This window comes from Nyctibius grandis, chromosome 26, assembly GCF_013368605.1.
Source record: "Nyctibius grandis isolate bNycGra1 chromosome 26, bNycGra1.pri, whole genome shotgun sequence".
In the NCBI taxonomy this organism is placed as follows: domain Eukaryota; kingdom Metazoa; phylum Chordata; class Aves; order Nyctibiiformes; family Nyctibiidae; genus Nyctibius; species Nyctibius grandis.
This window is the reverse complement of record NC_090683.1, coordinates 7,011,828-7,031,725: the sequence shown is the minus strand read 5'-3', so window position 1 is coordinate 7,031,725 and position 19,898 is coordinate 7,011,828. Positions and strand designations below refer to the sequence as shown.

The window sequence follows — 19,898 nt, the reverse complement described above, 5'->3', positions numbered from 1 at the left end:
ACCCACAGCGAAACCCAGAGAGAAACGTACGCAGCTTTCGGTCCATTTCTTCACACCTCCTGACTTCGTTAACGAATTTACGCTGGAACACGTTCACGTCCGGGTTCAGCTGCAGAGAGAGACGCGTCTCCTCAGCGACAGCCGCGGCCGAAGGCCTCGGGGCCGGAGCCACCCCGGGAGCGGGGGGCGGCTGTCGCCGGGCCCCCGCGGCCTCTGCTCTGGCGGCACCGCCGCGACGGGCCCGGGCGTGCCGGCAGCCGCCGGCCCGGCGCCCGGGGCGCTCCCCGCGGGGTACTCACGTCGCGGAACTGGACCTTCCCCAGCTCGCCCAGCTCGCTGACACAGCAGTACGCGGCCTCGGACTGGAGGAAGAGCTGGGCCAGGGTCATCTCCTCGCTGCGGAACAGCTCCCCCATGGCGGCGCCGGCCCCGCCGCGGCCTCTGAGGAGAAAGGCCGTAAGGACGGAGCCCGGCCGGGCGCGGGACCGGGCCGGGGCAGGGGCCGGCCGGGCCGCCGGGGCCTCCCCGCCGCCCCCTCACGGCGCCGGCTCCCGCTGCCTGGCGGGAGGGCGGCCGGCCCGCAGGCCCCAGCCCCATCCCCAGCCCCAGCCCGATCCCGATCCCGATCCCGATCCCGATCCCGATCCCGATCCCGGCCCCGGCCCCGGCCCCGGCCCCGGCCCCATCCCGCCCCGTCACCTGCCGCAGCCGCCCGGGCCCGCAGCGCCGTCCCCAGCTGATTCGCGGCGCTCCCGCCCCTGACGTCACCGTGCACGCGGGACGGCGTCACGCGGGCACCTCTCCTAGCGACGGCGCGCCTGGGCTGAGCCCGCGCCGGAAGTGACGGCGGCGGGAGGGGGCGGGGCCGGCCCTGTCACCCCGCCCCACCGGGCCGGCGCCGCGCCCGCTCTTCCGGAGGGGCTGGTGACGTCACCTGCCCGCCCTGACGCCACTGGTGGCGCCGTGACGCCGGAAGTGACGTCACTGCCAGCATGGCCGAGGCGCGAGGGCGCGGCCTGCCCTCGCCGGCGGGTCCCGGCCCTCGGCTGCGCGAGGTGGCGGCGGGGAGCAGCGGCGGCCGCAGGTACGGTGCTGGGGGGCTCCCCCAGCCCCGGGGCGCTCCTGGCTCCCCCGTGCCCGGCCGGGGCGGTGGCGGGGGGGGCCTGGCTGGCCCGTTCCTGGCCGGACGCTTCCGCCGGCTCCTCAGCGTGGGGCCGAGCGGCCCGGGCGAGCCCCGCGCCCTCACCTCGGCGCCGTGGGGTGCCCTGGCCTCGCGCCGCGGCTGCGCTGCCTCCTCAGTGCAGCCGGCCCACAGGACGGGTGTCCTTGTTGAAGTCAGTGGGGTTACGGGGCCCAAGAGGGCACAAAACACGTCTTTGGGGTTAAATCCGGGTGTCGTACAAGCACGTGTCGGTAGAGGAGTTCCCTCCAGCAGCCCGAAGGCCCACCCGTGGGTATGGAGGTGTAGTGGTGGACTTGGTAGTGTTAACGGTTGGACTCGATGATCTTAAAGGTCCTTCCCAACCAAACCGATTCTGTGATTCTGTGAATTGTTCGCACTAGAAGAGACTGAGGCAGATGCCGGTGTCCTGTGTGACGCTCCGCAGGGGAGGCTGCCGTTTGCCACCTATTGGCTCTTCCTGGTATGTCCCCACGGCAGAAAATGGCTGAAATGAAGTGAGTCCTGACATAGAAAATTACTCATCGCATTTCAGCTTGGGGTGTGATTGCTGCGTGCGCAGCTGAGTGTGGCACTTCATCTCTTCGACTGAGTATCAAGAACAAATACAAATTCCTGTTCGGTTGTTCTGTCTGATTCGATCTAGATTGACCTACTCAGTCTGATTTTTAAAAATTATTCCCAAGTGGGGAAATGAAGGCGCAGAGATTGCCTTGAAGTCACACGTGGAATAGATGGCAGACCCAGAAAGAGAGCACGGGTCTGCCTGCGTCCTGTCCTGCGCGTGAAACTTCGCAGCAGATATCTGTGGAAATCCACTGTGAGGCAGATATCCCCAGAGAGAGACAACTGCAGAGCCTCAGCGCTGTCTGGCTGGAGGGAGGATTTTTTTCATGGAACTGACTCATCAGCAGCAAACACTGGAAATAAATCCTCAGGAAAAAGGTCCCTCCAGGAAAAAACAGGGTATAGAAAAGCAACCTATTTTTAATACATGACCTAATACCTATTGTGGAAGCCGCACAGCACAATTTACTGATGCACAGGGAAACCGAATCTAGATCAATGGCGCAGGGCGGGTACAGCAGCAGTAAAAAGCGAGCTGTCACATGGCAGAGAACACGGGCACGGAAAGTGCTGACTGCTGTGAGCATTCATCACTAAACAATGCCCCTGTGCATCTGTCTGTGCGTCGCGGGTTTCCCAGCTTGTGTGCCTGGAATTAAGCATTTCTTCAGCGCTGCCCTGTGGTAGGCTGTGAGGAACCGAGTGCTGCGGGGCATTCGTTTTATTTGACAGCCTGTGGCAGATTGCAAGGGTGGGCTCGACCCTGCTGGGAGGCAGGATGTGCTGAGAATGAATTGCTTGTTGTCAAGGCTACAGGACAGGAGGGAAACTGCAGCCTTCCCAGTCTGCCCACAGCCCTTCAGCGGGGCCTGGACGGGCTTTCTGCTGCCCCAGCACAGCGCTTCTCTCCGTGGGAGCTTGATTTCCTTCGGCTGAGCCCACACCGGGGGCAGTGCAGAGGGTCTCACCCAGGGGCACCCTCAAGATCTGAATTCTCCTGCTCCACGGTCCTGTGCTTGGTCCTGCTGGGTCGTTGCAGCCAGTCCTTGGTAGCACCTCCAGAGTGCCTTCTAAGGCAGCGAGCTGATGATGGCTCCACGGGGCATCACCTTCTGCCAACGCTATACAAGACTCCGTGCGTTGCTTTGTGTCAACACTGAGGTTACAAGTTAGCAAAATAAGGATTATTTCTTCCTCATGTTTTCCAAAGCAATATGTACTGTACTGAGTTCTGAAACAATGAGGTTTTTTTTTTTCACAGTAAAGCCTTATGTAAGACAAGGTATTTGGGCATTGCTTACAAGTACATTTTTGCAAGGCACATGCTGAAGCATGTCCTGCATTTAAAAGTCTGGTGACTAGATTTGTCGATGGGTAGAGGATTGCAGAGCTGGGATAGCTGCTTTTAGGTGGGAGCGGCCGGCTGCTTCACTTCAGGGGTGAATTATACTTCTTTCTGTGTTAAATCTGCGTAGAGGCGTGGTGCACACTGTCTATATCACGTGTACATTCACGCACATGGGAGTGTGCATTTGTGATCCAGAAGTTAAGTGCCATAACTACTCCATGCAAAGTTAAAGCGTTGAAAATCAGGCTCTCCTAGTCCTGGAAAAAAGCTCCCTATTGGCAAAAGATCTGACTTTTCCAGCTGAACTTTAACATGTGCAGTTCTTTAAACCAGCCCTCCTTTAATGTATACAGCTGTGCCCAGATGGGCTCGGCTTCCTGAGCCCTTTACTCAAGGTTTTTGTTTTTTCCTCTCGTTACTTGTAGTGCCTTTAGACTTATGGTAAAGACGCGGCGGTTGCAGTTCCAGAGCTCTGCATTCCTTGCTGATCTGTGCCTGTGTTTGCAGGCAAAGCCATCGCCTCCCCTCCAACTATTTTAATCATTTCAGAAAGGGTGGGTCATCAGGCATTTGGCAGCGGGCTCCTTTTATATAGCTGAGGTGGAGTCAGCCAATGACCTGCAAGCCTGGAAAATTTTGCAGGGCAGTTTCACTGGACGGCTTTGCAGAGCTGTGCCATTTGAATTTCAGCACAGACATCCACACACTGTGCTCTCCATTTCTGGCGTGTCTCCCAGCGCAGAGTTTAGCTGAGGCTCGGGTTTAGTTCTCCCTCCTCTCTCTCCCTGTAGTGACAGCGTCTCCGGGCTCTGCTAGCCAGGACTCCCAAGCGATCATGGAGGATACTACTCTGCAAATTATCGAACCACCAACTGCTTCTGAGGCCTCTGAGGAGCAAGTGCCTGACGAGCCCATCAAATCAGACCAGATCAATGGTGTGATGGTGCTGACCCTTCTGGACAAGATCATTGGAGCAGTGGATCAGATCCAGCTGACCCAAACACAGCTGGAGGAGAGACAGCAAGAGATGGACAGCGCAGTGACCAGCATCCAAGGAGAGCTCACCAAGCTGACCAAGGCACACACCACCACCAGCAACACCGTGAACAAGATGCTGGAGAAAGTGCGCAAGGTGAGCGTCAACGTGAAAACCGTCCGGCAGAACCTGGAGAAGCAAGCTGGGCAGATCAAGAAGCTGGAGGCCAACGAAGCGGAGCTCCTGAAGCGCAGGAACTTCAAAGTCATGATCTACCAGGTAAGGAGCTATTTCATGACTTCTTTATGTGCTGTTAGTGGGTGTTGTCTCTGCTAAGGGTTCTCTCACACGGCACGGCCCGTTACTCTCCCAGACTCCCCTGACTGTCTGGCAGTCCACGCTGAGGCGGGTCCGAAGTAGCTCTCTCATTCATGACTTAACATTGTCTATGTGTGATCTAAGACAGGGCTTGATAGAGTTGCTATATTTAACAGGAATTTTAACGATGATAGAATGGCCCTAAGCACTCATTGCAGTGGACCAAAAGTATCAAAATAACCTCATTTCACTGCTTAACTAAAGAAAGATCAATAACACGCTGGGTTCTGGAAGGGGGCACTGTAAATCCGTCTGCCCGTGTATTTTCTACTGGGAGGCAACATGTGTATTGCTACGTGGAGAGCGATAATATTTCAGATTTGTGACATGCATCTGGTAACAACAAGAGACAGTAACCCCAGCATCAGGGTTAATCTCACTGACTAGGACAGACAGAGACATCAGAGAAAATACAGAACAGATCCTTGAGCTCGTTAGTCCTCGGCTCTGCCTCGGCCCTTGCGTTTGTGCAGATTTCCACCTTCTTTTTTTGCAACCTGCGAGTCTTGAATCTTCTAGTTGTCTGGTTTCGATCACAGCTTTGGTTTGCTTGGTGTTCAACCCCTGAGCTAAGTGTTGGATTTTTCCTTTAATATTAAACAAGAAGAAAGAGAGGAATATGCTTCTGCCCGTTTTCCTGGCTGGAGTTAGTCTTCCTTAGCAGGGCAAACACTAATGTTGGGCCACAGAAGAAAAGTGAGTGAAATAGTTAATGATTCAGTTAGAAGCCTCTGGGTTAATAATAGACAGCGTCAGGGACAAATAGAGAAGCATCCAGTGCTGATCAAAGGAAGAGAGAGAAGAAAAACAGAAAAAAAAAGGAAAGAACGTCTTACTACAGGGTTTGGAGGGAGAGCTGATCATAATAGGGTCAGGAATCTCACAAGTACGGGGGCCTGTGTAACTCTGATTCAGAGCTTAAGCATTTGTAGTTTTATCATGCCTGAAAGGCTGAGATACTCGTGCCTGTTCAGATCATACAGGCAACCCAACCAGTTATGTACATATATTTATATCAGGCTTTTGGGAGAGGATGGATCTATCCATGGAGCAATAAAATAGAGCTCTAGGCGTACTGCAGAAGCAACAAACATCACAAAATGAGTGAATTGTTTGAACGTAACATTCCGTGTGGGTTACAGAAAGAGGTAGGACGTTGTCAACCTTCTGGGTCCTTTGGAAGCATCCTGAACATCGGCAGATGCGTTTTGTGAGCTGTTTGTTCTGGTTTGCTGCTGCTTAGGAATAGGGAGTGGAGTTTCTCTTTGAATATAAAAAGCGATCCTGCTTCTAGAGGAAATGAGGGGCAACACTCTTGCTGATGTAATGAGGACAGAACAGCCTCTGAGTGAATCAGCTGACAAGTGACTACGGCAGGATTTTGTGAATCATGCAGATATTAGGGGGGGAAAAATGAATTATTTGCAATTCAGAACAATTTCCCAGCAGGGAATTTAGTGTGGTTTGACTGTGAGGCCAGAGAGCACAAGTGAGAAATTCTCCAGGTTGGCTTCATGGGCAGGGGGGGCCTTTCGTGCCCTCGTGGAGATCCTGCAGGAGTCCCGAGCAGAGCTGGCCCCAGAGGGCCCCGTTCTGGGGGGCGAAGGGGTGGCGGCAGGCGTGAGGGCTTGCAGCGGGCACTGCTGAGGCGAGTGAAGGCCTCTCTGGGAGCAGAAACTCTTGATTGTCTCTTAACTTGGTGCTTAAACTGAAAACCAAAATCCACGATGAGTTTTTGATGTTTGAATAATAGAAAGAAATAGGCAATAATAATATTAATGTGCCTGAGTAACAAATACTTTTATCGATAGTAATGTTGTGCTGCATTGTTGTGGCAAAGACAGACCCTACAATGAGGATTTGATGACCAAACATGGCCCACGGGGAATCCTCTGGAAGGATGGGCTATGTTTTTGCAGTCCTCTGCAGTAGTGTAACCACTCTTTCCTGCATACGATGGAAATGTAGATTTTTGCTCAACAGAGAATGTTTCTAAATTATATCAATCTGCAGACTCAGAGCTACATTAATTATTATTTTTCATGTAGAAAATAGCGTTGCTTAATAGTTGCATTATTCTGTAGATTGCAGCCCGTAAAGACATCACCATGTAATTTTCATTGTACAGAAACCTCAATTGTGTGGCTTGGAGTAAGGAAAAATAACCTGTTGTATAGAGGAGTCTGTTATTTGTGGAGAGCTTTTGTTCTGAAGAAGTTTAACATTTGGGGGGATCTCAGAAGTTTTGCTTTTGGCTTTGGGGGTTTTATTCTGCTTTGTGTTTCCCTGGGAGGGGTAGGGGTTTTAGAGCTTGTAAGTACGGAGATGCCGTTCTTCGAAATCCCTGACGCAGGCGGACGGGGGGGGCTGCACAGCGGATTTGCAAAAACATCAGGTTACGATTTTATGTCCCGATTTATTCATATGAATATTTTATCAGAGTCAGTGATTCTAGGCCCATCAGTGACAACAGCAGTGCTTTGTCTGGGATTATGCACAACAGACCATGCTAACGCATTGAAGGAATAAAACCCTCTACAGAAGGACGTGATATTTGTGTGTACATTGCAAAGGTATTTATTGAATCCAGGATGATATTCAGCTGCGTTACTGATACTGAACAACGCTGTTGGTTGCAAGAAGCCTTGTTGATTCCCGCTGGATTACCCATTTACTAATATCCTTTTGTGTTTCAGTATTACTAATAATGAAATTAAAAAAAAAATTATCAGGAGTCTGTAAAACCAAAACTTTATGGTGGGCTCTACCCTGGGAGTTTAAATGAGGGAAATTCACTGTTTTCCGAACTGCGTCTATCATTAAAAAAAAAAAATTACAAAATAACTCGTTTCTGATTCAGTGTTTCAGTTCTGAAGACCCACAACCTATCAAAGTTTATGTTAGATACTTTCTTGATAATGTAATTAATTCTGTGATCGTGAGCAACAGTATTACTACTTTCTAACTCAGAAAAAGCTGCCTTCAGAGAGCCGTGATTAACTTTTCTGTGCAGCTGCATTTTCAGTTGCTACGGCTAAAAATGCAAAGATTTATCAGCCTTTTCTTTTGGAGAACAAGAAATAAACTCATCTTAAGAGACGTAAAATATTACATAAACCCAGCGGTGGCTATTTTCAAGCAAGATAGCTGAGTAAAACAGTGGTCGTGCTCTGAAGGGGTTTCATATTTCAGGATTCTGCGGCACGAAGAGATAAAAGGAGGTGAAGATAAATCAGCTCTTTACCAGTTATAGGTGTTTGGTTTTTCTCCCAGCGTTTAGTGCTGAGTCCCCAGCGGCTGTGGAGGGACTATTTCAGGAGCGCAAATAACACCTTTTGGCACCTTGGGAGGAGAGGTCAAACTCCGTGCGGGAGTTGTGCTTTGCTGGCTGTTAGATTAGGAGGAAATCAAAATCAGATTTTACTCAGGGAAAGCCTGGCCTGCGGAGGCGAGCCCGGAGCACGTCTGCCTGCGGAGCTTCAGAATCTGGGGGAGAGAGTGCGGGACTGAGGATCCCTTCCCCTGGGGCCCGCCAAGGGCGAGGCACTGAGCGGAGTGTTTACGGGCCGTTACCCACAGTCACTATGTACCTGCGGGTGCTCTCTCACTTGCTCCCTCTCTCAAATACACTTTTACCTGGTTTTGCCAGGAGCTGGTCTGATTTCTGCCGAGGTAAGAGTTTTTGTACTGACTTAACATAGGGAATTAGACCGACTCTGGAGAATAAAATTTGGAAAAACCAACCCACCTCCCCATTACCACATCGTTGTGTTTTGAAAATGATCCCCCCAAAGCAAAGGTGAGGGACTGCTGACAAGCTGCTGTGTGAACAGCAGGTCAGTGCTCTTCCCGTCACCGGGACTTGCCTTCCGAAAAGGTCTGATGTCAGATGACGACCTGCACTCGCTGGCAGCCCGCGGGAGCAGAGCTCCTCGGGGCTTCCGTTGTGCCCTCTGTCCTGGGCTCCTGCCTTGCAGAGGAATTAGGACACCAACAAAGCTGGTTAGAGTGGTTGCTTAATAAAAACAAACTAAAGTGACTTCATCCCACATCTCCTGGTGTTAGGACACAAGAACCCGGGGCTGGTTGCTACAGTCCATGATTAAATAATGGATGTCCCATGCAAAAAGCTGCTGCTCTAAAGCCAGGCAGCGTGCCACATTGTCTGCAGAACGGCACGTGTCAGCACTTACGTGAGCACGGCATTTTTCCTCCAAACATTTTTAAACAATTAAACTTATTCCTGCAAATGTCAAAGCCCCGATCTTCTTACAGCCAGACAAACGCAGCACTCAGCACACATACTGAGTATTGCATTTCTAGAGTGTGCGGGTCCTTTTATTTTGAGGCTCCTGTGGGCGCCGAGCTCGAGGGAAGTCTGGCTCGTGATGGGCAGCGTTGTTTGCTGGAAAGAGAGCGGCCTTTGTGGAAGGTGTGCGGAGGGGCTGCTCCCACGCCGGCAGGCTGGGGGGCTCCCGCGGGGCTCCTCTGCTCCCCAGGTGACTCCAGCGGCCGCTCAGAGCCTCGGGAGACGTGGAGTCTCTCTGGGAAGGGCCGGGCGGTTACGAGAGCAGGGCAGAGCATGAGCCTCAGCCGTACAATGTGTAGGGTAGGTTGGGCTGGACAAGGAAATATAAATAGCACAGCTCGGCTTTTGTGCCTTGAGGGGGCCTTATACGGGCGAGAGCAACACGATTGTCGATCGCGGGGAGGAGGGATGAGTTTCAAACCCACACGTTAACGCGACAGATTCGGAGGCCAGACCTGAACCGCCTCATTTTTAGGTCTGTGCTCCTCCGAGGAGAGCGTGGAAAAGACCACGAGCTGGAGGGGCTGACGCGAAGCATGGGGCAGGGAGCACAGGGCGTACAAACCCACGCACCGCAGCCGCCGCACCCACTGCCCCGGGCTGCGGCCGCTCTCCACCTCCCAAGCAGCGTGTCGGCTGCCCTGAGCTATGGGTTTGTTTCAAATTAATCATTCTGAAGCAAAAACCTGGTGAGCCTAATGACAGCAGAGTGTTCAGGAGAGCCAGCGCGATCTGCAGTCCCAAAGGACAGCCTGTGGGGGTTACGTGCCTTGGATTCGGTGGAGCTTGCCCGGCTACAAACGTTAAAGAATAAATAGAAATTAAAATAAAATTTCTATTTTATTATAGAACCGTGTTAATATCCAGATGTGCAAAGAATTCTTCATATTCTCTGCACATTTCTGAATTATAAGAGTCTTGAGATAATAATTCACAGGAGAGTGAACCTTAAAAAAATTTCAGGCTGTTAATAGCTCTCACTTCCAGGATTTTTCTTAGTGCACATTATCAGTCTTTCTACCAAAGGGCAGCTCTAGAACGTGGATTTCTCTGTTGCAGCCTGGAATCAACTGCATTAATATTTCATTGCTCAGGTATTATTTATGAGCAGTTAGTGCCAGGACTGGGTGTTTCACCGAAATCCTTTCAGCATTACAGGTACATGCTGAGCTGTGCAGCAATAAATTGTCTCGGAGCAAAGGGCCAGAAGCTGTTTGGCCAGTCAGGATAGGGTTAGATCAGACAATTAATGGCTCATGAAAATAAAACCAAAGGTGATATTCCTTCTGATCACACATTCCTCTCTCAGGCCTCTCTCGTGCCCATCAGCAGTGGCTCTGAGCACTGGTCACGATGTGTGTGGGATGCCAGCGGGGCCACTGCACACGGGCTGTGTCTGTGACCCGTGTAAAGCACGGCAATGACTCCTGAGCTTTTCGGCAACACGCTTAGCCCTCTTTTGTCCTGTTTGGACAGTGCTGTCCTCTTGATTCCGCAAGATCTTCTACAACTTAGAAAGTACCTGAAGAATTGTGGGTCCACTGTCCAGCTGCAAGATAAGACAAAGATCAGAAACAGAGATGCTCAGTGTCAGTGAAGGAAAATCAAATATTTAGAATAAAAAGTCTCAGGATGTTTAGTCTATAGCTTTATGTGAGGTTGCAAATGTCAGTATCAGCACAGATCTATCTGCAAATCATCTGTAATGCAAGCTCCATCTTTACTGGTTTGCTGTTCAGAAATAGCTCTGGAGTTATTAATCAGCGGAGACAGGTTTATCCGGGAGGAGCAGTTCTGAGAGTGAAGCCAGTTGTACAAACAGACTGAGAATAGGAGCAAAACTTTTTTCTGCTGTCAGAGGGAAAAAAAATATAAAGCCTTTCCACTCTGCAATCTATTTACTTCTCTGTTTCCTACAGCCCTGCCTTTCTTCTGACTCACTCTTAGGCAAAAGCGCTTTTCCAAGCACAGCCTCCTCCTCTCCCCACGCCGTTCCTCCCTTGCCGTTCACCACCAGGTTTGAACCAGCTCCGGTGCCTGCGCCCTGCGCCCATTCTCACCAGCTAGTGAAGAAGACGCAGCCTTTAGGACGTAGCTTCCAGGACTCAGAGGAACTAGACACGCCTGGTAGAAAAATGTGCCAAGAGGATTGCACAATACACAAAATTACAGAGGGTAGAAGGGCTTCTGCTAGTCAGGGAGATATTACTTGAGAACGAACTGTCTTATCCCTTTAACATTTACCTAATCCCAACCTATTTTGCTTTTCCCCCTCATATTTTAGATCTTTTCCTTTGTCTCAGGGCTATTCTCTGGCGACTTCTTACTGCAGGATTCAGTAGTCTTCTCTCTAAGGACTCAAGGCTTCTCTTTTTATGGACCTCTTGGCACTATGGGAGATAAAATCTGTCCAACCTTTGGAACCTAAGAGTCGAGGCCATGCCTAGTGCATATGGAGGGGTTAATTTTATATGCTGCTGAGCAGCCACCCCCCGTCCGCAGGGTGTGTTTAGCAGAAGAGAGAGGTTTTGATTTTGTGGTGAGCGTGTTTGCTGCGGCACTGGGCATAGGCATCTGTCAGCTGCTGGGTGTTGCCCAGCGTTGGTGTGGGGTATGGGCAGTGTGCTGGCAAAACCAGCGGATGGAGTTCTGGGATCACCCCTGGCCGTTTCGCTCTCTCCAGCTTCTGTATTTGAATTAATAAACGAAGGGGTTTAAAATCACTATCTTCTCATCATCTTACCCATACAAGCAAACTCTGCTTTCAGCTGCCCCCCAGGAATCGGCGATATCTCCAGAACAGCTGACATCAGATCGCTCTGTGAACAGCAGTGTGAAAAGAGAGCAGAATCTGGCCCTGTGGCAGTGTTCAGTGTAAACGTGCCTGAAACCGTAGAAGGGATTCTGCATCTCCTGGGACCTGCCGTGAATTAGAGGAGGACACTCTTCCTTCTAATAAACCTTTGCTGACTGTCTTTTCTGTCAGATGTTGCTACCTGGCTTCTCCCTGCACTAAACCATCCCCTTGTGCCTTTTCTCTCTGCCTGTTCTCACGCTAATCCGGATGACTCTGTCGGCGATGCTCCTGGTCAGACTCCCAGCGGGGACAGGTAAGTTTTTCCATTGTGCTTCCTTTCCGCCGGCCATTGAAACGCAGTTTTCCTCATCTTAGCCCGAGAAGATCCCGAGTGTGCGCTTTGAGTCTTCGCCGGGGACTGCCCTCTGAGCCGTCTCCAGGAGCGGTTCCCTCTGCCCGCGCCGCAGAAAGTGCCACGGCCCAAATCAGCAGAAGACACGCGAGGAGGCAGCGGTTCAGGGCCTCAGCAGCAGCACGCCCTGAAGATGGCTTTGAACCTCTTCTGAAACCCTGAAAGCTGCTGGTTGCAGAGCCTTTGCCTCTCCGCCTGCTTGTGGCTGCTGCGAGCCTCCAGGCCTGCCAGGCTGACCTTTCTGTTGGCAGAAATGCCTCCGCTCGTTGACTAATCTGCTTGCTGCTTGCTGCTGCCCTAGTCGCAATGGGGGGTGAGGAGCTGGGATTTTCTCTCAGGCGTTACGGGACTTGTCGTGCGCTACCTCTGCAGTCTGGGAGGGAGGAACTTGCATGAAGGGCGAGCAGCCCGGAGCAGTTGGCTCTGCTGGTGCCTGCTGTGACTGGGCAAATCCTACCTGTTTTCTGAGCCTCAGTTTCTCCCTCTGAAATGCAGACCTGGTGACACCTGCCTCCCCAGGCGTCTTGTAAGGTTTAGTTCATAAGTGTTTGTGAAATGGGCTGAAGTTGTTGTTTTAAACAGGTAAAAGGCAGAGAGCACAAACTGTGTGATGTAAAACTAGAGTTGTCTCGGGTCGGCCCTGCAGCACCCGGTTCTGTTGGGCGGCAGCTCCCGGTGCTGTTCGCTGGGGCTCGGCTGCTGCACCCAGACTGGGGCTGCTGGAGACTTTAACTGCGGTTTGTCTAACGCTTATCTCGTGCCACACAGGCCGCTGGTAACAGCACAGGGCCCTGTCCGCCTTCCTCTTATTGTGTGGCTGCTGGAGCAAACACCCCCAGCTCCGGCTGCCAGCCCTTGGGTGGTCACGCAGCGGCGTGTGCCGCGCTGGCCCGTGGGAACGGCCACGTTGGCCAGTGGATGGGGCTGCCCCGGGAGCTGGGCGAAGGGGAGCTCAGCCCGGGAATCGGAGTGTCTGGGGGAAGCTGCCAGGGAAAAGTCTCCTTTGCAAGGCGAGTGACAAGATTTTTAAAAAGGCAGTTTGTTGTGAAACAGCAGGAGAGTCTGAGAGCAATTATAACCTCCACAGGAAGAGCCCGTTCCAACAAGGCACTGGAGAGGGAAGCACAGCCCTCCTCTTGCCTGCACAGGGCGTCCTGGTATCCCTGGGCTCTGCTCGGCTGCGGGTGCTTGTCAGGTGTGTTGCTGTTACTCAATAACTGAATCCTCCTTCCCGTGACACTGACGGGAGGTCAGCGCAGAGAGGCATCCTCTGAGGACTGGCAGAGCAAACGGTTATCGTGGCAATGGGAGTGCAGAACTCCCTGTTCTCTGGCGGGGCTCATCTGACCTGGAGGGCTGTCTTCTGCCCAGATGCTTTCAATCCTCCCCCAGGCCAGAGCTTGCCTGACCTGCCCTGGGTGCGCTGAGCAGGGGCTGGCGTGGGGCAGGAGGTGCAGCAAGCGCCGGCTCACCCGGCAGCAGCCAGGGTTGGCCCTTTTTGGTCACAGCAGAGCCTGGGGATGGGAGCTGGTCGTGTGCTGCATGCTACGGCTGCATGTCAACCAACCTCGACTGTTTGTGCTGTTGCAGTTGTGTAAAAATAACTGACCGAAATGAATTGCAGATGTGATTAGCATGCGCGTGTGAAAAACCCTCCATTAAACCTTCAAACTGGAGCTCGGAGTGGCTGGCAGTGCTGGGACTCTCTTTTTTACACGCTGACCGTAAGACCCTCTCGAAGAGCCGTCCCGGAGCCCTTCTCGCGTTGTGGGAACGTTCCCCAGGTTTGCTGGTGATCCTGCGGTGCTCGAAGGGCTCTGCTGGGCTGGGAATGCAGCTCAGCTTTGTGTCTCGTTGGCCTTTTATACGCCAGGGGAAGTGTTTACATGTGTTGTAGCAACCAGGCGGCGTGTCCATGGCCGTGGGGGCTGCCGGGTGACTCACTGCGAGGGAACTCGGCTCGAAAACAACCCCAGATAAGAAGCCCACTTAGTGGAGCGAGGCAGAGGTCTGCCCGGCAGATCCAACAGCTCTGAGCTGTTTGAAGGAGGAGGAACACAGAGCGGCCCAGCGCCCGTCAGCTGGCAGCCAGCTGCCTCCGCCGCGGGGTGCGGGCACGGGGCCCCTCCAGGTGCCCACGCGCTCTGCAGGACAGCACTGCTGTACACGTCAGACGGTGAAACGGGCTGGGGGTGGCACAGTGAAGTGGGTAAAAGAAACACAGAACTTGGGTCGGAGCTGAACCTGCACGTGACGTGCATCGGATGGCAGCGAGCTCGGTCCCAGCACACGCCTGTCCTGGGCGTAGCTCTGCTGTGGGCGCAGAGCAGGGCAAGATTTTTCTTCTGCTGGTATAAAAATTTTCTGAGAAATCTTGTTTAGCCGCTGTCTTTGTGCCAGCTGGATCCAGGCTGTCTTAGAGAACAGAACTGGTTTGCATCTGCTAACTGGGAACCTGGGTTTGGGCACCCCAGCAGGCAGGGATGCCGAGAGCCGGGGTTTTGGACTCGCCCGCTTCAAGGGTCAGTGTTTTCCCAGTAAAAATAGAGTAGCTGGAATGCCTGCTGTTAAAAATGTGCCTCATCTGGGTGAGTCATGAGCGAAATAAAGTGATCACAGTGCCTCGCCCAGAGCGGGGATTTGTGTAGCAGCCACCCCTAGACCCGGGATGGTTCCTCATTGTTCCAGCCCCATTGTCCTCCGCCGCAGGCAGCTGGCTGTGTCCGCAGGCACGTTCTGCCCGTCCCGGGGGAGAAACGCCTCTGCAGCGGGGAGGGGGAGACCCTGCCGGCACCGGGGCCGTGCCTGGGTGCGGGTGGGGAGCTGCACACGAGGGACGCTCCGCAGCCATGGACTTGTCCCCGTTAAGCCGTGCCGGAGCTGTGGCTGCTCTTGCTCCAGCTGTCCTGTGCCTAAGCCAGACCCTGGATGCAGGTGGGCTTTGGGTCTGGAAAGTGACCCGTGGCACACGGGGCTGAAAACCCCCCAGCTGTCCTCCAGCTGGCTGTCTGCGGCTCGGAGAAGCAATCGGATTGAAGAGTCAGGGGGAAAAAATGCAGGAGTTACACCAGGCGTAGGGAAGAGAGATGCACTCTGTGGGGGCCCTGGGCCGGCTGGCCTGCAGCGGGCATGTCACCCTGGCCACCCCGGCCCTGCGGGAACGGGGCGGGTGGAGGCTGCAAAGGGTTTCCCAAGCGCAGCTGGAGAAAAGCTCTTGGAAACAGTCTCGAGGGGGGAGGTTGGGATTGTTGGCGCCCTTCCTGATGGGAATAGCTGTGCTCCCTCTGCCTCTGTGGTTGAGCAACGAGGGTGGCTCCTGAGAGGTGTGAGCAGAGGCTCCAGTCCCTGAGCACCGCTGGGGCTGGGGCAGCTGCCACGGGGACGGTGCGTGGGACAGCACACGTGTGGGTCTGCACGAGTGCCGCCTGTGGGAGTTGGGACCAAACAGCCGGGCGATGGCTGTTCTCGGGGGGAAGCGGCGGCCGCACCGTCACCCGGACAGGGGCTGCTCCGGCCGTCCCGGGTACCAGGACCTGCTGCTGGGCACGTCCTCACAGTTGTGAGGAAGGAGTTGCGGGATGCTGCTGAGGTCGGGCGGGCGTGTTGCTGGTGCAGCCCATTGAGCCACATCAGAAAAATCAGTCAGGAGATGGATTTGCTGGTGCAACGTGGGGCAAGGCGGTTATTTACGTGGCAGACGTGGAGGTTTTGAGGTGGTGTTTCTGTCTGCACACACATGTTCTGGAGCTAACGAGGGGCTGATAAGTATCTGAGTTTGCAGGATATGGCCTGTTTCCAGTGACAGTCGTGCCAGGCACGAGGGGGATGCCTTTGTTCTGGCTCATTGTGTTGACTCGAGGGAAGGAAGTGGCTGGAGTTCCTGATGTTCTTGGCCCGGCGGGGCAGGGTCCCTGCGAGTCGCTGGGATTGCTCCAGCAGGTGTTGTTGTGCAGAACAGGATCCCGGCCTTCCCGGTGATGGGGATTTGTTCTGGACCGACCTGACCCTCTGGAGAGCATGTGCATTGTTTTCTCTTGAAGTGGCTAATTAAATGAAGAAAACACATGCTGGCTGCTTCACCTTAATCTCCAGAAAGTATTTGGGACCTGAGCTGTGATCTGGAGGGTGACGAGCTTTGCCCAGCACAGCGTTCTGCTCTGAATACAACCCGGGGTGAAACCCCTGCTCTGGCAGACTCTGTGTTTTAACTGTCACCGGGCCCAGCGCTCTGCGGAGCTCACTTTCATTGCTCCCAAAGTTTTCCCAGGTGAAGCTGCGCTGGAGTCACGTATTCAATAAGCTCATGTCAGTTCCCAGTGGTGCGAGGGAAGGAGGAGCTGGGGACAGCAGTGAATTTCGGCGCCGTGGGCTGCAGCCCCGCAGCTGTGACGCTTTGTACAGTGACGGGCTATTTCCAGCCTGCCCTGGGAACTGAGAGGTGATTCATTGCAGGCGGGACGCACGCTATGTGCTGCTCGGATGAAAACCAATCCCACTCCAGACCTGTGCCCCTCTCCTGGGCACATGCTTGTCCTCTGCCACTGGGATCAGCAACTTGGCTGACCCGGGAGAGCGGAGAAGCTGAATGAATTCAGCCCCTGTCCCGAGGAGGGACAGCGTAACCTTGCAGACCTGGCTGTGCGAGTCGGGGCCGCCGCCTCCTCCGCCTTCAGATACGGGCTCGGCCAAGGTCCCTAACATTTCCCAGCGGAGAAATGGGAAAAACAGGGCGGCCTGCTCCATCCCCAGGAACGTCCCAGCCCCACATCTGGATCCTGCAGGGCTTGGGAAAGTCTGAGCGCAGCGCGGGGTCGGCCAGGCCAGCGTGTGCGTGCTGGGCGGCGTGGCCGGGCGCCCGGCTAGGACTGCACTGTGCCGGGGCCACCGCGGGCCGGACCCTGGCCAGGCCGGAGACCGGGGGGCGGCCAATGGGCCTAGCGAGGGAAGACCACCTGTGGGGAGGCAGCTGAAACGCCGTGGGCGGGAGGGGATGGGAAGGGCTCAGGGCAGGCGCTGGGGAGCGAAGGGGCACCACTGTGGTGGGTTCCCCGCACTCCTCCTGGGCAGGGGCTTGTCTGGGAGCAGGAGCGGGGGGCGTGCGATGGCCAGGTCCTGGGATGAAGGTGAAACTGAAGGGGACAGGACTGTGACAGGGGCAGAGGAGGAAGGGAAAAGTCTCCAGATTCAGCGCTGCTCTGCCTCTTCCTGCACTGCTGGAGTCACGGATGGCTCTGGAACCAGCCCGGAGTGAGCAGAGCTGCTGTACCCGAGCTTAAGGATAGCAGAGCCCTCAGCTGCTGCGGGTAGAGCAGGTCCTCTCTACAGTAATTTATCAGGTGCGCTAGGGGAGGATGAGCCCAGGCCTGGGCGTTTAGCCATGAGTCGTAGGAATCGCAGCTGTGCTGCTGCTCTGCGGCAGTGCCGGGCGGGCGGGCTGGCTCCCGGGCTGGGGTGTGTGTCTCACTGGCTCCGCTCTGTGTCTTGCAGGATGAAGTGAAGCTCCCATCTAAACTGAGCATCAGCAAGTCCCTGAAGGAGGGTGAGAAGCTGGAGAAGGAAGGCGAGGGCGAGGAGGCGCCCGTGGGTGAGGACCATGCAGAGGAGGACCACGTCCAGCTCTCCTCAGATGAAGAGGTGGAGATTGAAGAGATTATTGAAGAGTCACGGGCCGAGCGCATCAAAAGGAGCGGCATGAAAAGAGTGGATGACTTTAAGAAGGCATTCTCAAAGGAGAAGATGGAGAAGACTAAGCTGAAGACCAAGGAAAACCTGGAGAAGACCCGCCACAACCTGGAGAAGACCCGCCACAACCTGGAGAAGAGGATGAACAAACTGGGCACCAAGATTGTGACTAACGAAAGGAGAGAGAAGATGAAGACGTCTCGGGACAAGCTGAGGAAGTCTTTCACCCCTGACCACACCATCTATGCCAGGTCCAAGACAGCCGTCTACAAAGTGCCACCCTTCACCTTCCACGTCAAGAAAATAAGAGAGGGTGAGGTGGAAGTGAAAGCCACGGAGCTGGCGGAGGTCGGTGGAGAGGAGGGAGAAAACTCGGATCTGCTGCGTGGGGAGAGCCCCGAGATGCACACGCTGCTGGAGATCACGGAGGAGTCCGACGCGGTACTGGTGGACAAGAGCGACAGCGAGTAGGCCAGGCTGCGGCGCGGAAGGGTTGTGGACGACGGCTGAACACGTAATCATTCACGTTTCGAGATCTCTCTCCGCCCTGGTGCCCCAGGGGAAGTGTACACAATGCATCTTTACTACCCCGCAGAGCCGACGCCAATCCCCTGCCTGCTTGGACAAGGTGTATTTTATATTTTAGTTTTAGCACACAGAAACGTTAGGATCACGGGACTGTTTTTCTTACACTATTAAATCACCCTCGGAGACCATTCCTGCCGCAGGCTGCCGAGAGCCTTCGAGCACCAGAGCTGAAGATGGGCTGTGAGCGCCGGGGACCCGGCCCAGCTGGAGAGTGCTAAAGCCAAGATAACAGCCGTACACCTGGGAAGCTCAAGTGTCCTCCGTAAGCAAAGACCCGGTGCCAAGGAAGCCTCCTGCCAGGCAGCCCGCCGGCCCCCCGTGCCAGGCTGCGCGGCCGTCCCCGCCGGCAGAACAGCTCACAGGACCCGAGCTGGCCGTCCCTCCCGGGGAGCAGCGGGACTGTGATGCACCCAGCGCGCGGGAGGGAAGAGCTGAGCCAGGCCTGCTGGCGGGCAGAGCGCGGGCGAAGCTGAGGCAGCCGCGCGGCACGCACGTGGGTCTGCTCCGCTCTGCCCTCCCGAGGACTGATTACCGCGGCGATGCCAAGGATGGCTTCGCCCCAAAGCCACCCTGCCGGGTGCCCGCGTGGCATCACCCGGCCCAGGCCCGCTGCTCCTCCCCGCTGCGCTGGGGCCGTCGCTGCCACGGCCCTGGGGCCACGGGCAGGAGCAGCGCGGGCAGCACGTGGCCGCACACTCCCCTGCCCGGGTTACAGACCCGGCTGCCGGAGGCCCAGCGGCCGCGGGCGAGTCCTCGCCGAGGCAGGGAGCACCGCGGCGGTGGGGTGCTGGATCTGGCCCCTCCGTGCCCGCGGGGATGGCAGCAGCAAGCGGCGAAGTACGGCCTCGCTGCCCAGGGAGAGGGGACGAGCCCGCAGCGGTGCCGGAGCAGCCACCACCGGCTGCGCCTTGTTTCCCGATGGGCCACGCGACGTGCTGCCGCCACGTGAGGCTCCCGGCTGTCGGGGAGCGGCCCTGACACCGGCCCCGCACCGGACCTTGAGTGTTTCTGAGCACCTGCTTCCTCCGGGGGTCCCGGCACGGCTCAGGCTCCTGCCCACGCCCCGCGCTTTCCTCCCCGTCCCCGCTTTCTGCTGCTTCACCCGCTGTCCCCCGCACCAGGGCCGCACACCGCAGCCTGCGGGCACTGCCACAGCACCGCCGGCCCCGGGGCAGGCGGCGAGGCCGGGGCCCGGTCCTGCTCACCCCGCCGGCGCAGCCGCTCTCCCCCCAGCCCGCCCCGCGCTCCCCGCCGCCGGTGCCGGCACAGCCCCGCGTATCAGCGCGCTTTTCCTCCGAGAGTTATTTCCCTTCTCCTCGCCCAGCGCACCCAGCCTGGCCCCGGCCCGGTGCCACGGCCCCGGCCCACGGGCGGTTTTCGCGTGGGTGTTTCTCCCCACGCAGCGGCGGGGTCGGGGGCGGCGGGCGCCGAGGGCAGGCGGCCCCCGGGCCCGGGGCGGCGGGAGCCCGGCCGAGCCCCCGCGGCGCGTCCCGGCGAGCAGCGCGACTAATAAAGTCTCTTTTCTAAACCACCAGCGTGCGGCCCGTTCCTGGCGCCGGGACCCGCGGGGGGAACCGGGACCCGCGGGGCGTGGGGCGGCGGCAGCGCCGGGGACACCGCGCGGGGGCGCTGCCGGGCCCGTCGAGGGCGGCGCTGCCCCT

At 55.8% G+C, this 19,898-nt stretch overlaps 2 protein-coding genes across 4 annotated transcripts in view; one reads left to right on the top strand and one right to left on the bottom strand.

The window, feature by feature from the left end:
* Window positions 1-822, bottom strand: part of ATP6V0A1 (ATPase H+ transporting V0 subunit a1) — a 29,497-nt gene extending 28,675 nt beyond the window's left edge. For 2 of the 3 annotated variants that reach the window (XM_068418750.1, XM_068418751.1), the window contains exons 1-2: window positions 300-441; window positions 31-109 (exon numbers count right to left, since the gene is read on the bottom strand). In XM_068418750.1, coding sequence (XP_068274851.1) covers window positions 31-109; window positions 300-416 — 196 coding nt within the window. In that variant the 5' untranslated portion in view covers window positions 417-441. Of the gene's footprint in view, window positions 1-30; window positions 110-299; window positions 442-699 lie in introns of those variants that run through there. The other variant, XM_068418752.1, reaches the window with a different exon arrangement.
* A 2,908-nt stretch (window positions 823-3,730) lies between these two features.
* On the top strand, window positions 3,731-19,765 carry CAVIN1 (caveolae associated protein 1). Its single transcript, XM_068418759.1, has 2 exons — window positions 3,731-4,350; window positions 17,455-19,765. The coding sequence occupies exons 1-2, from the start codon at window positions 3,931-3,933 to the stop codon at window positions 18,118-18,120; spliced, it is 1,086 nt and encodes a 361-aa protein (XP_068274860.1). The 5' UTR covers window positions 3,731-3,930; the 3' UTR covers window positions 18,121-19,765.
* The last annotated feature ends 133 nt before the right edge of the window (window positions 19,766-19,898 follow it).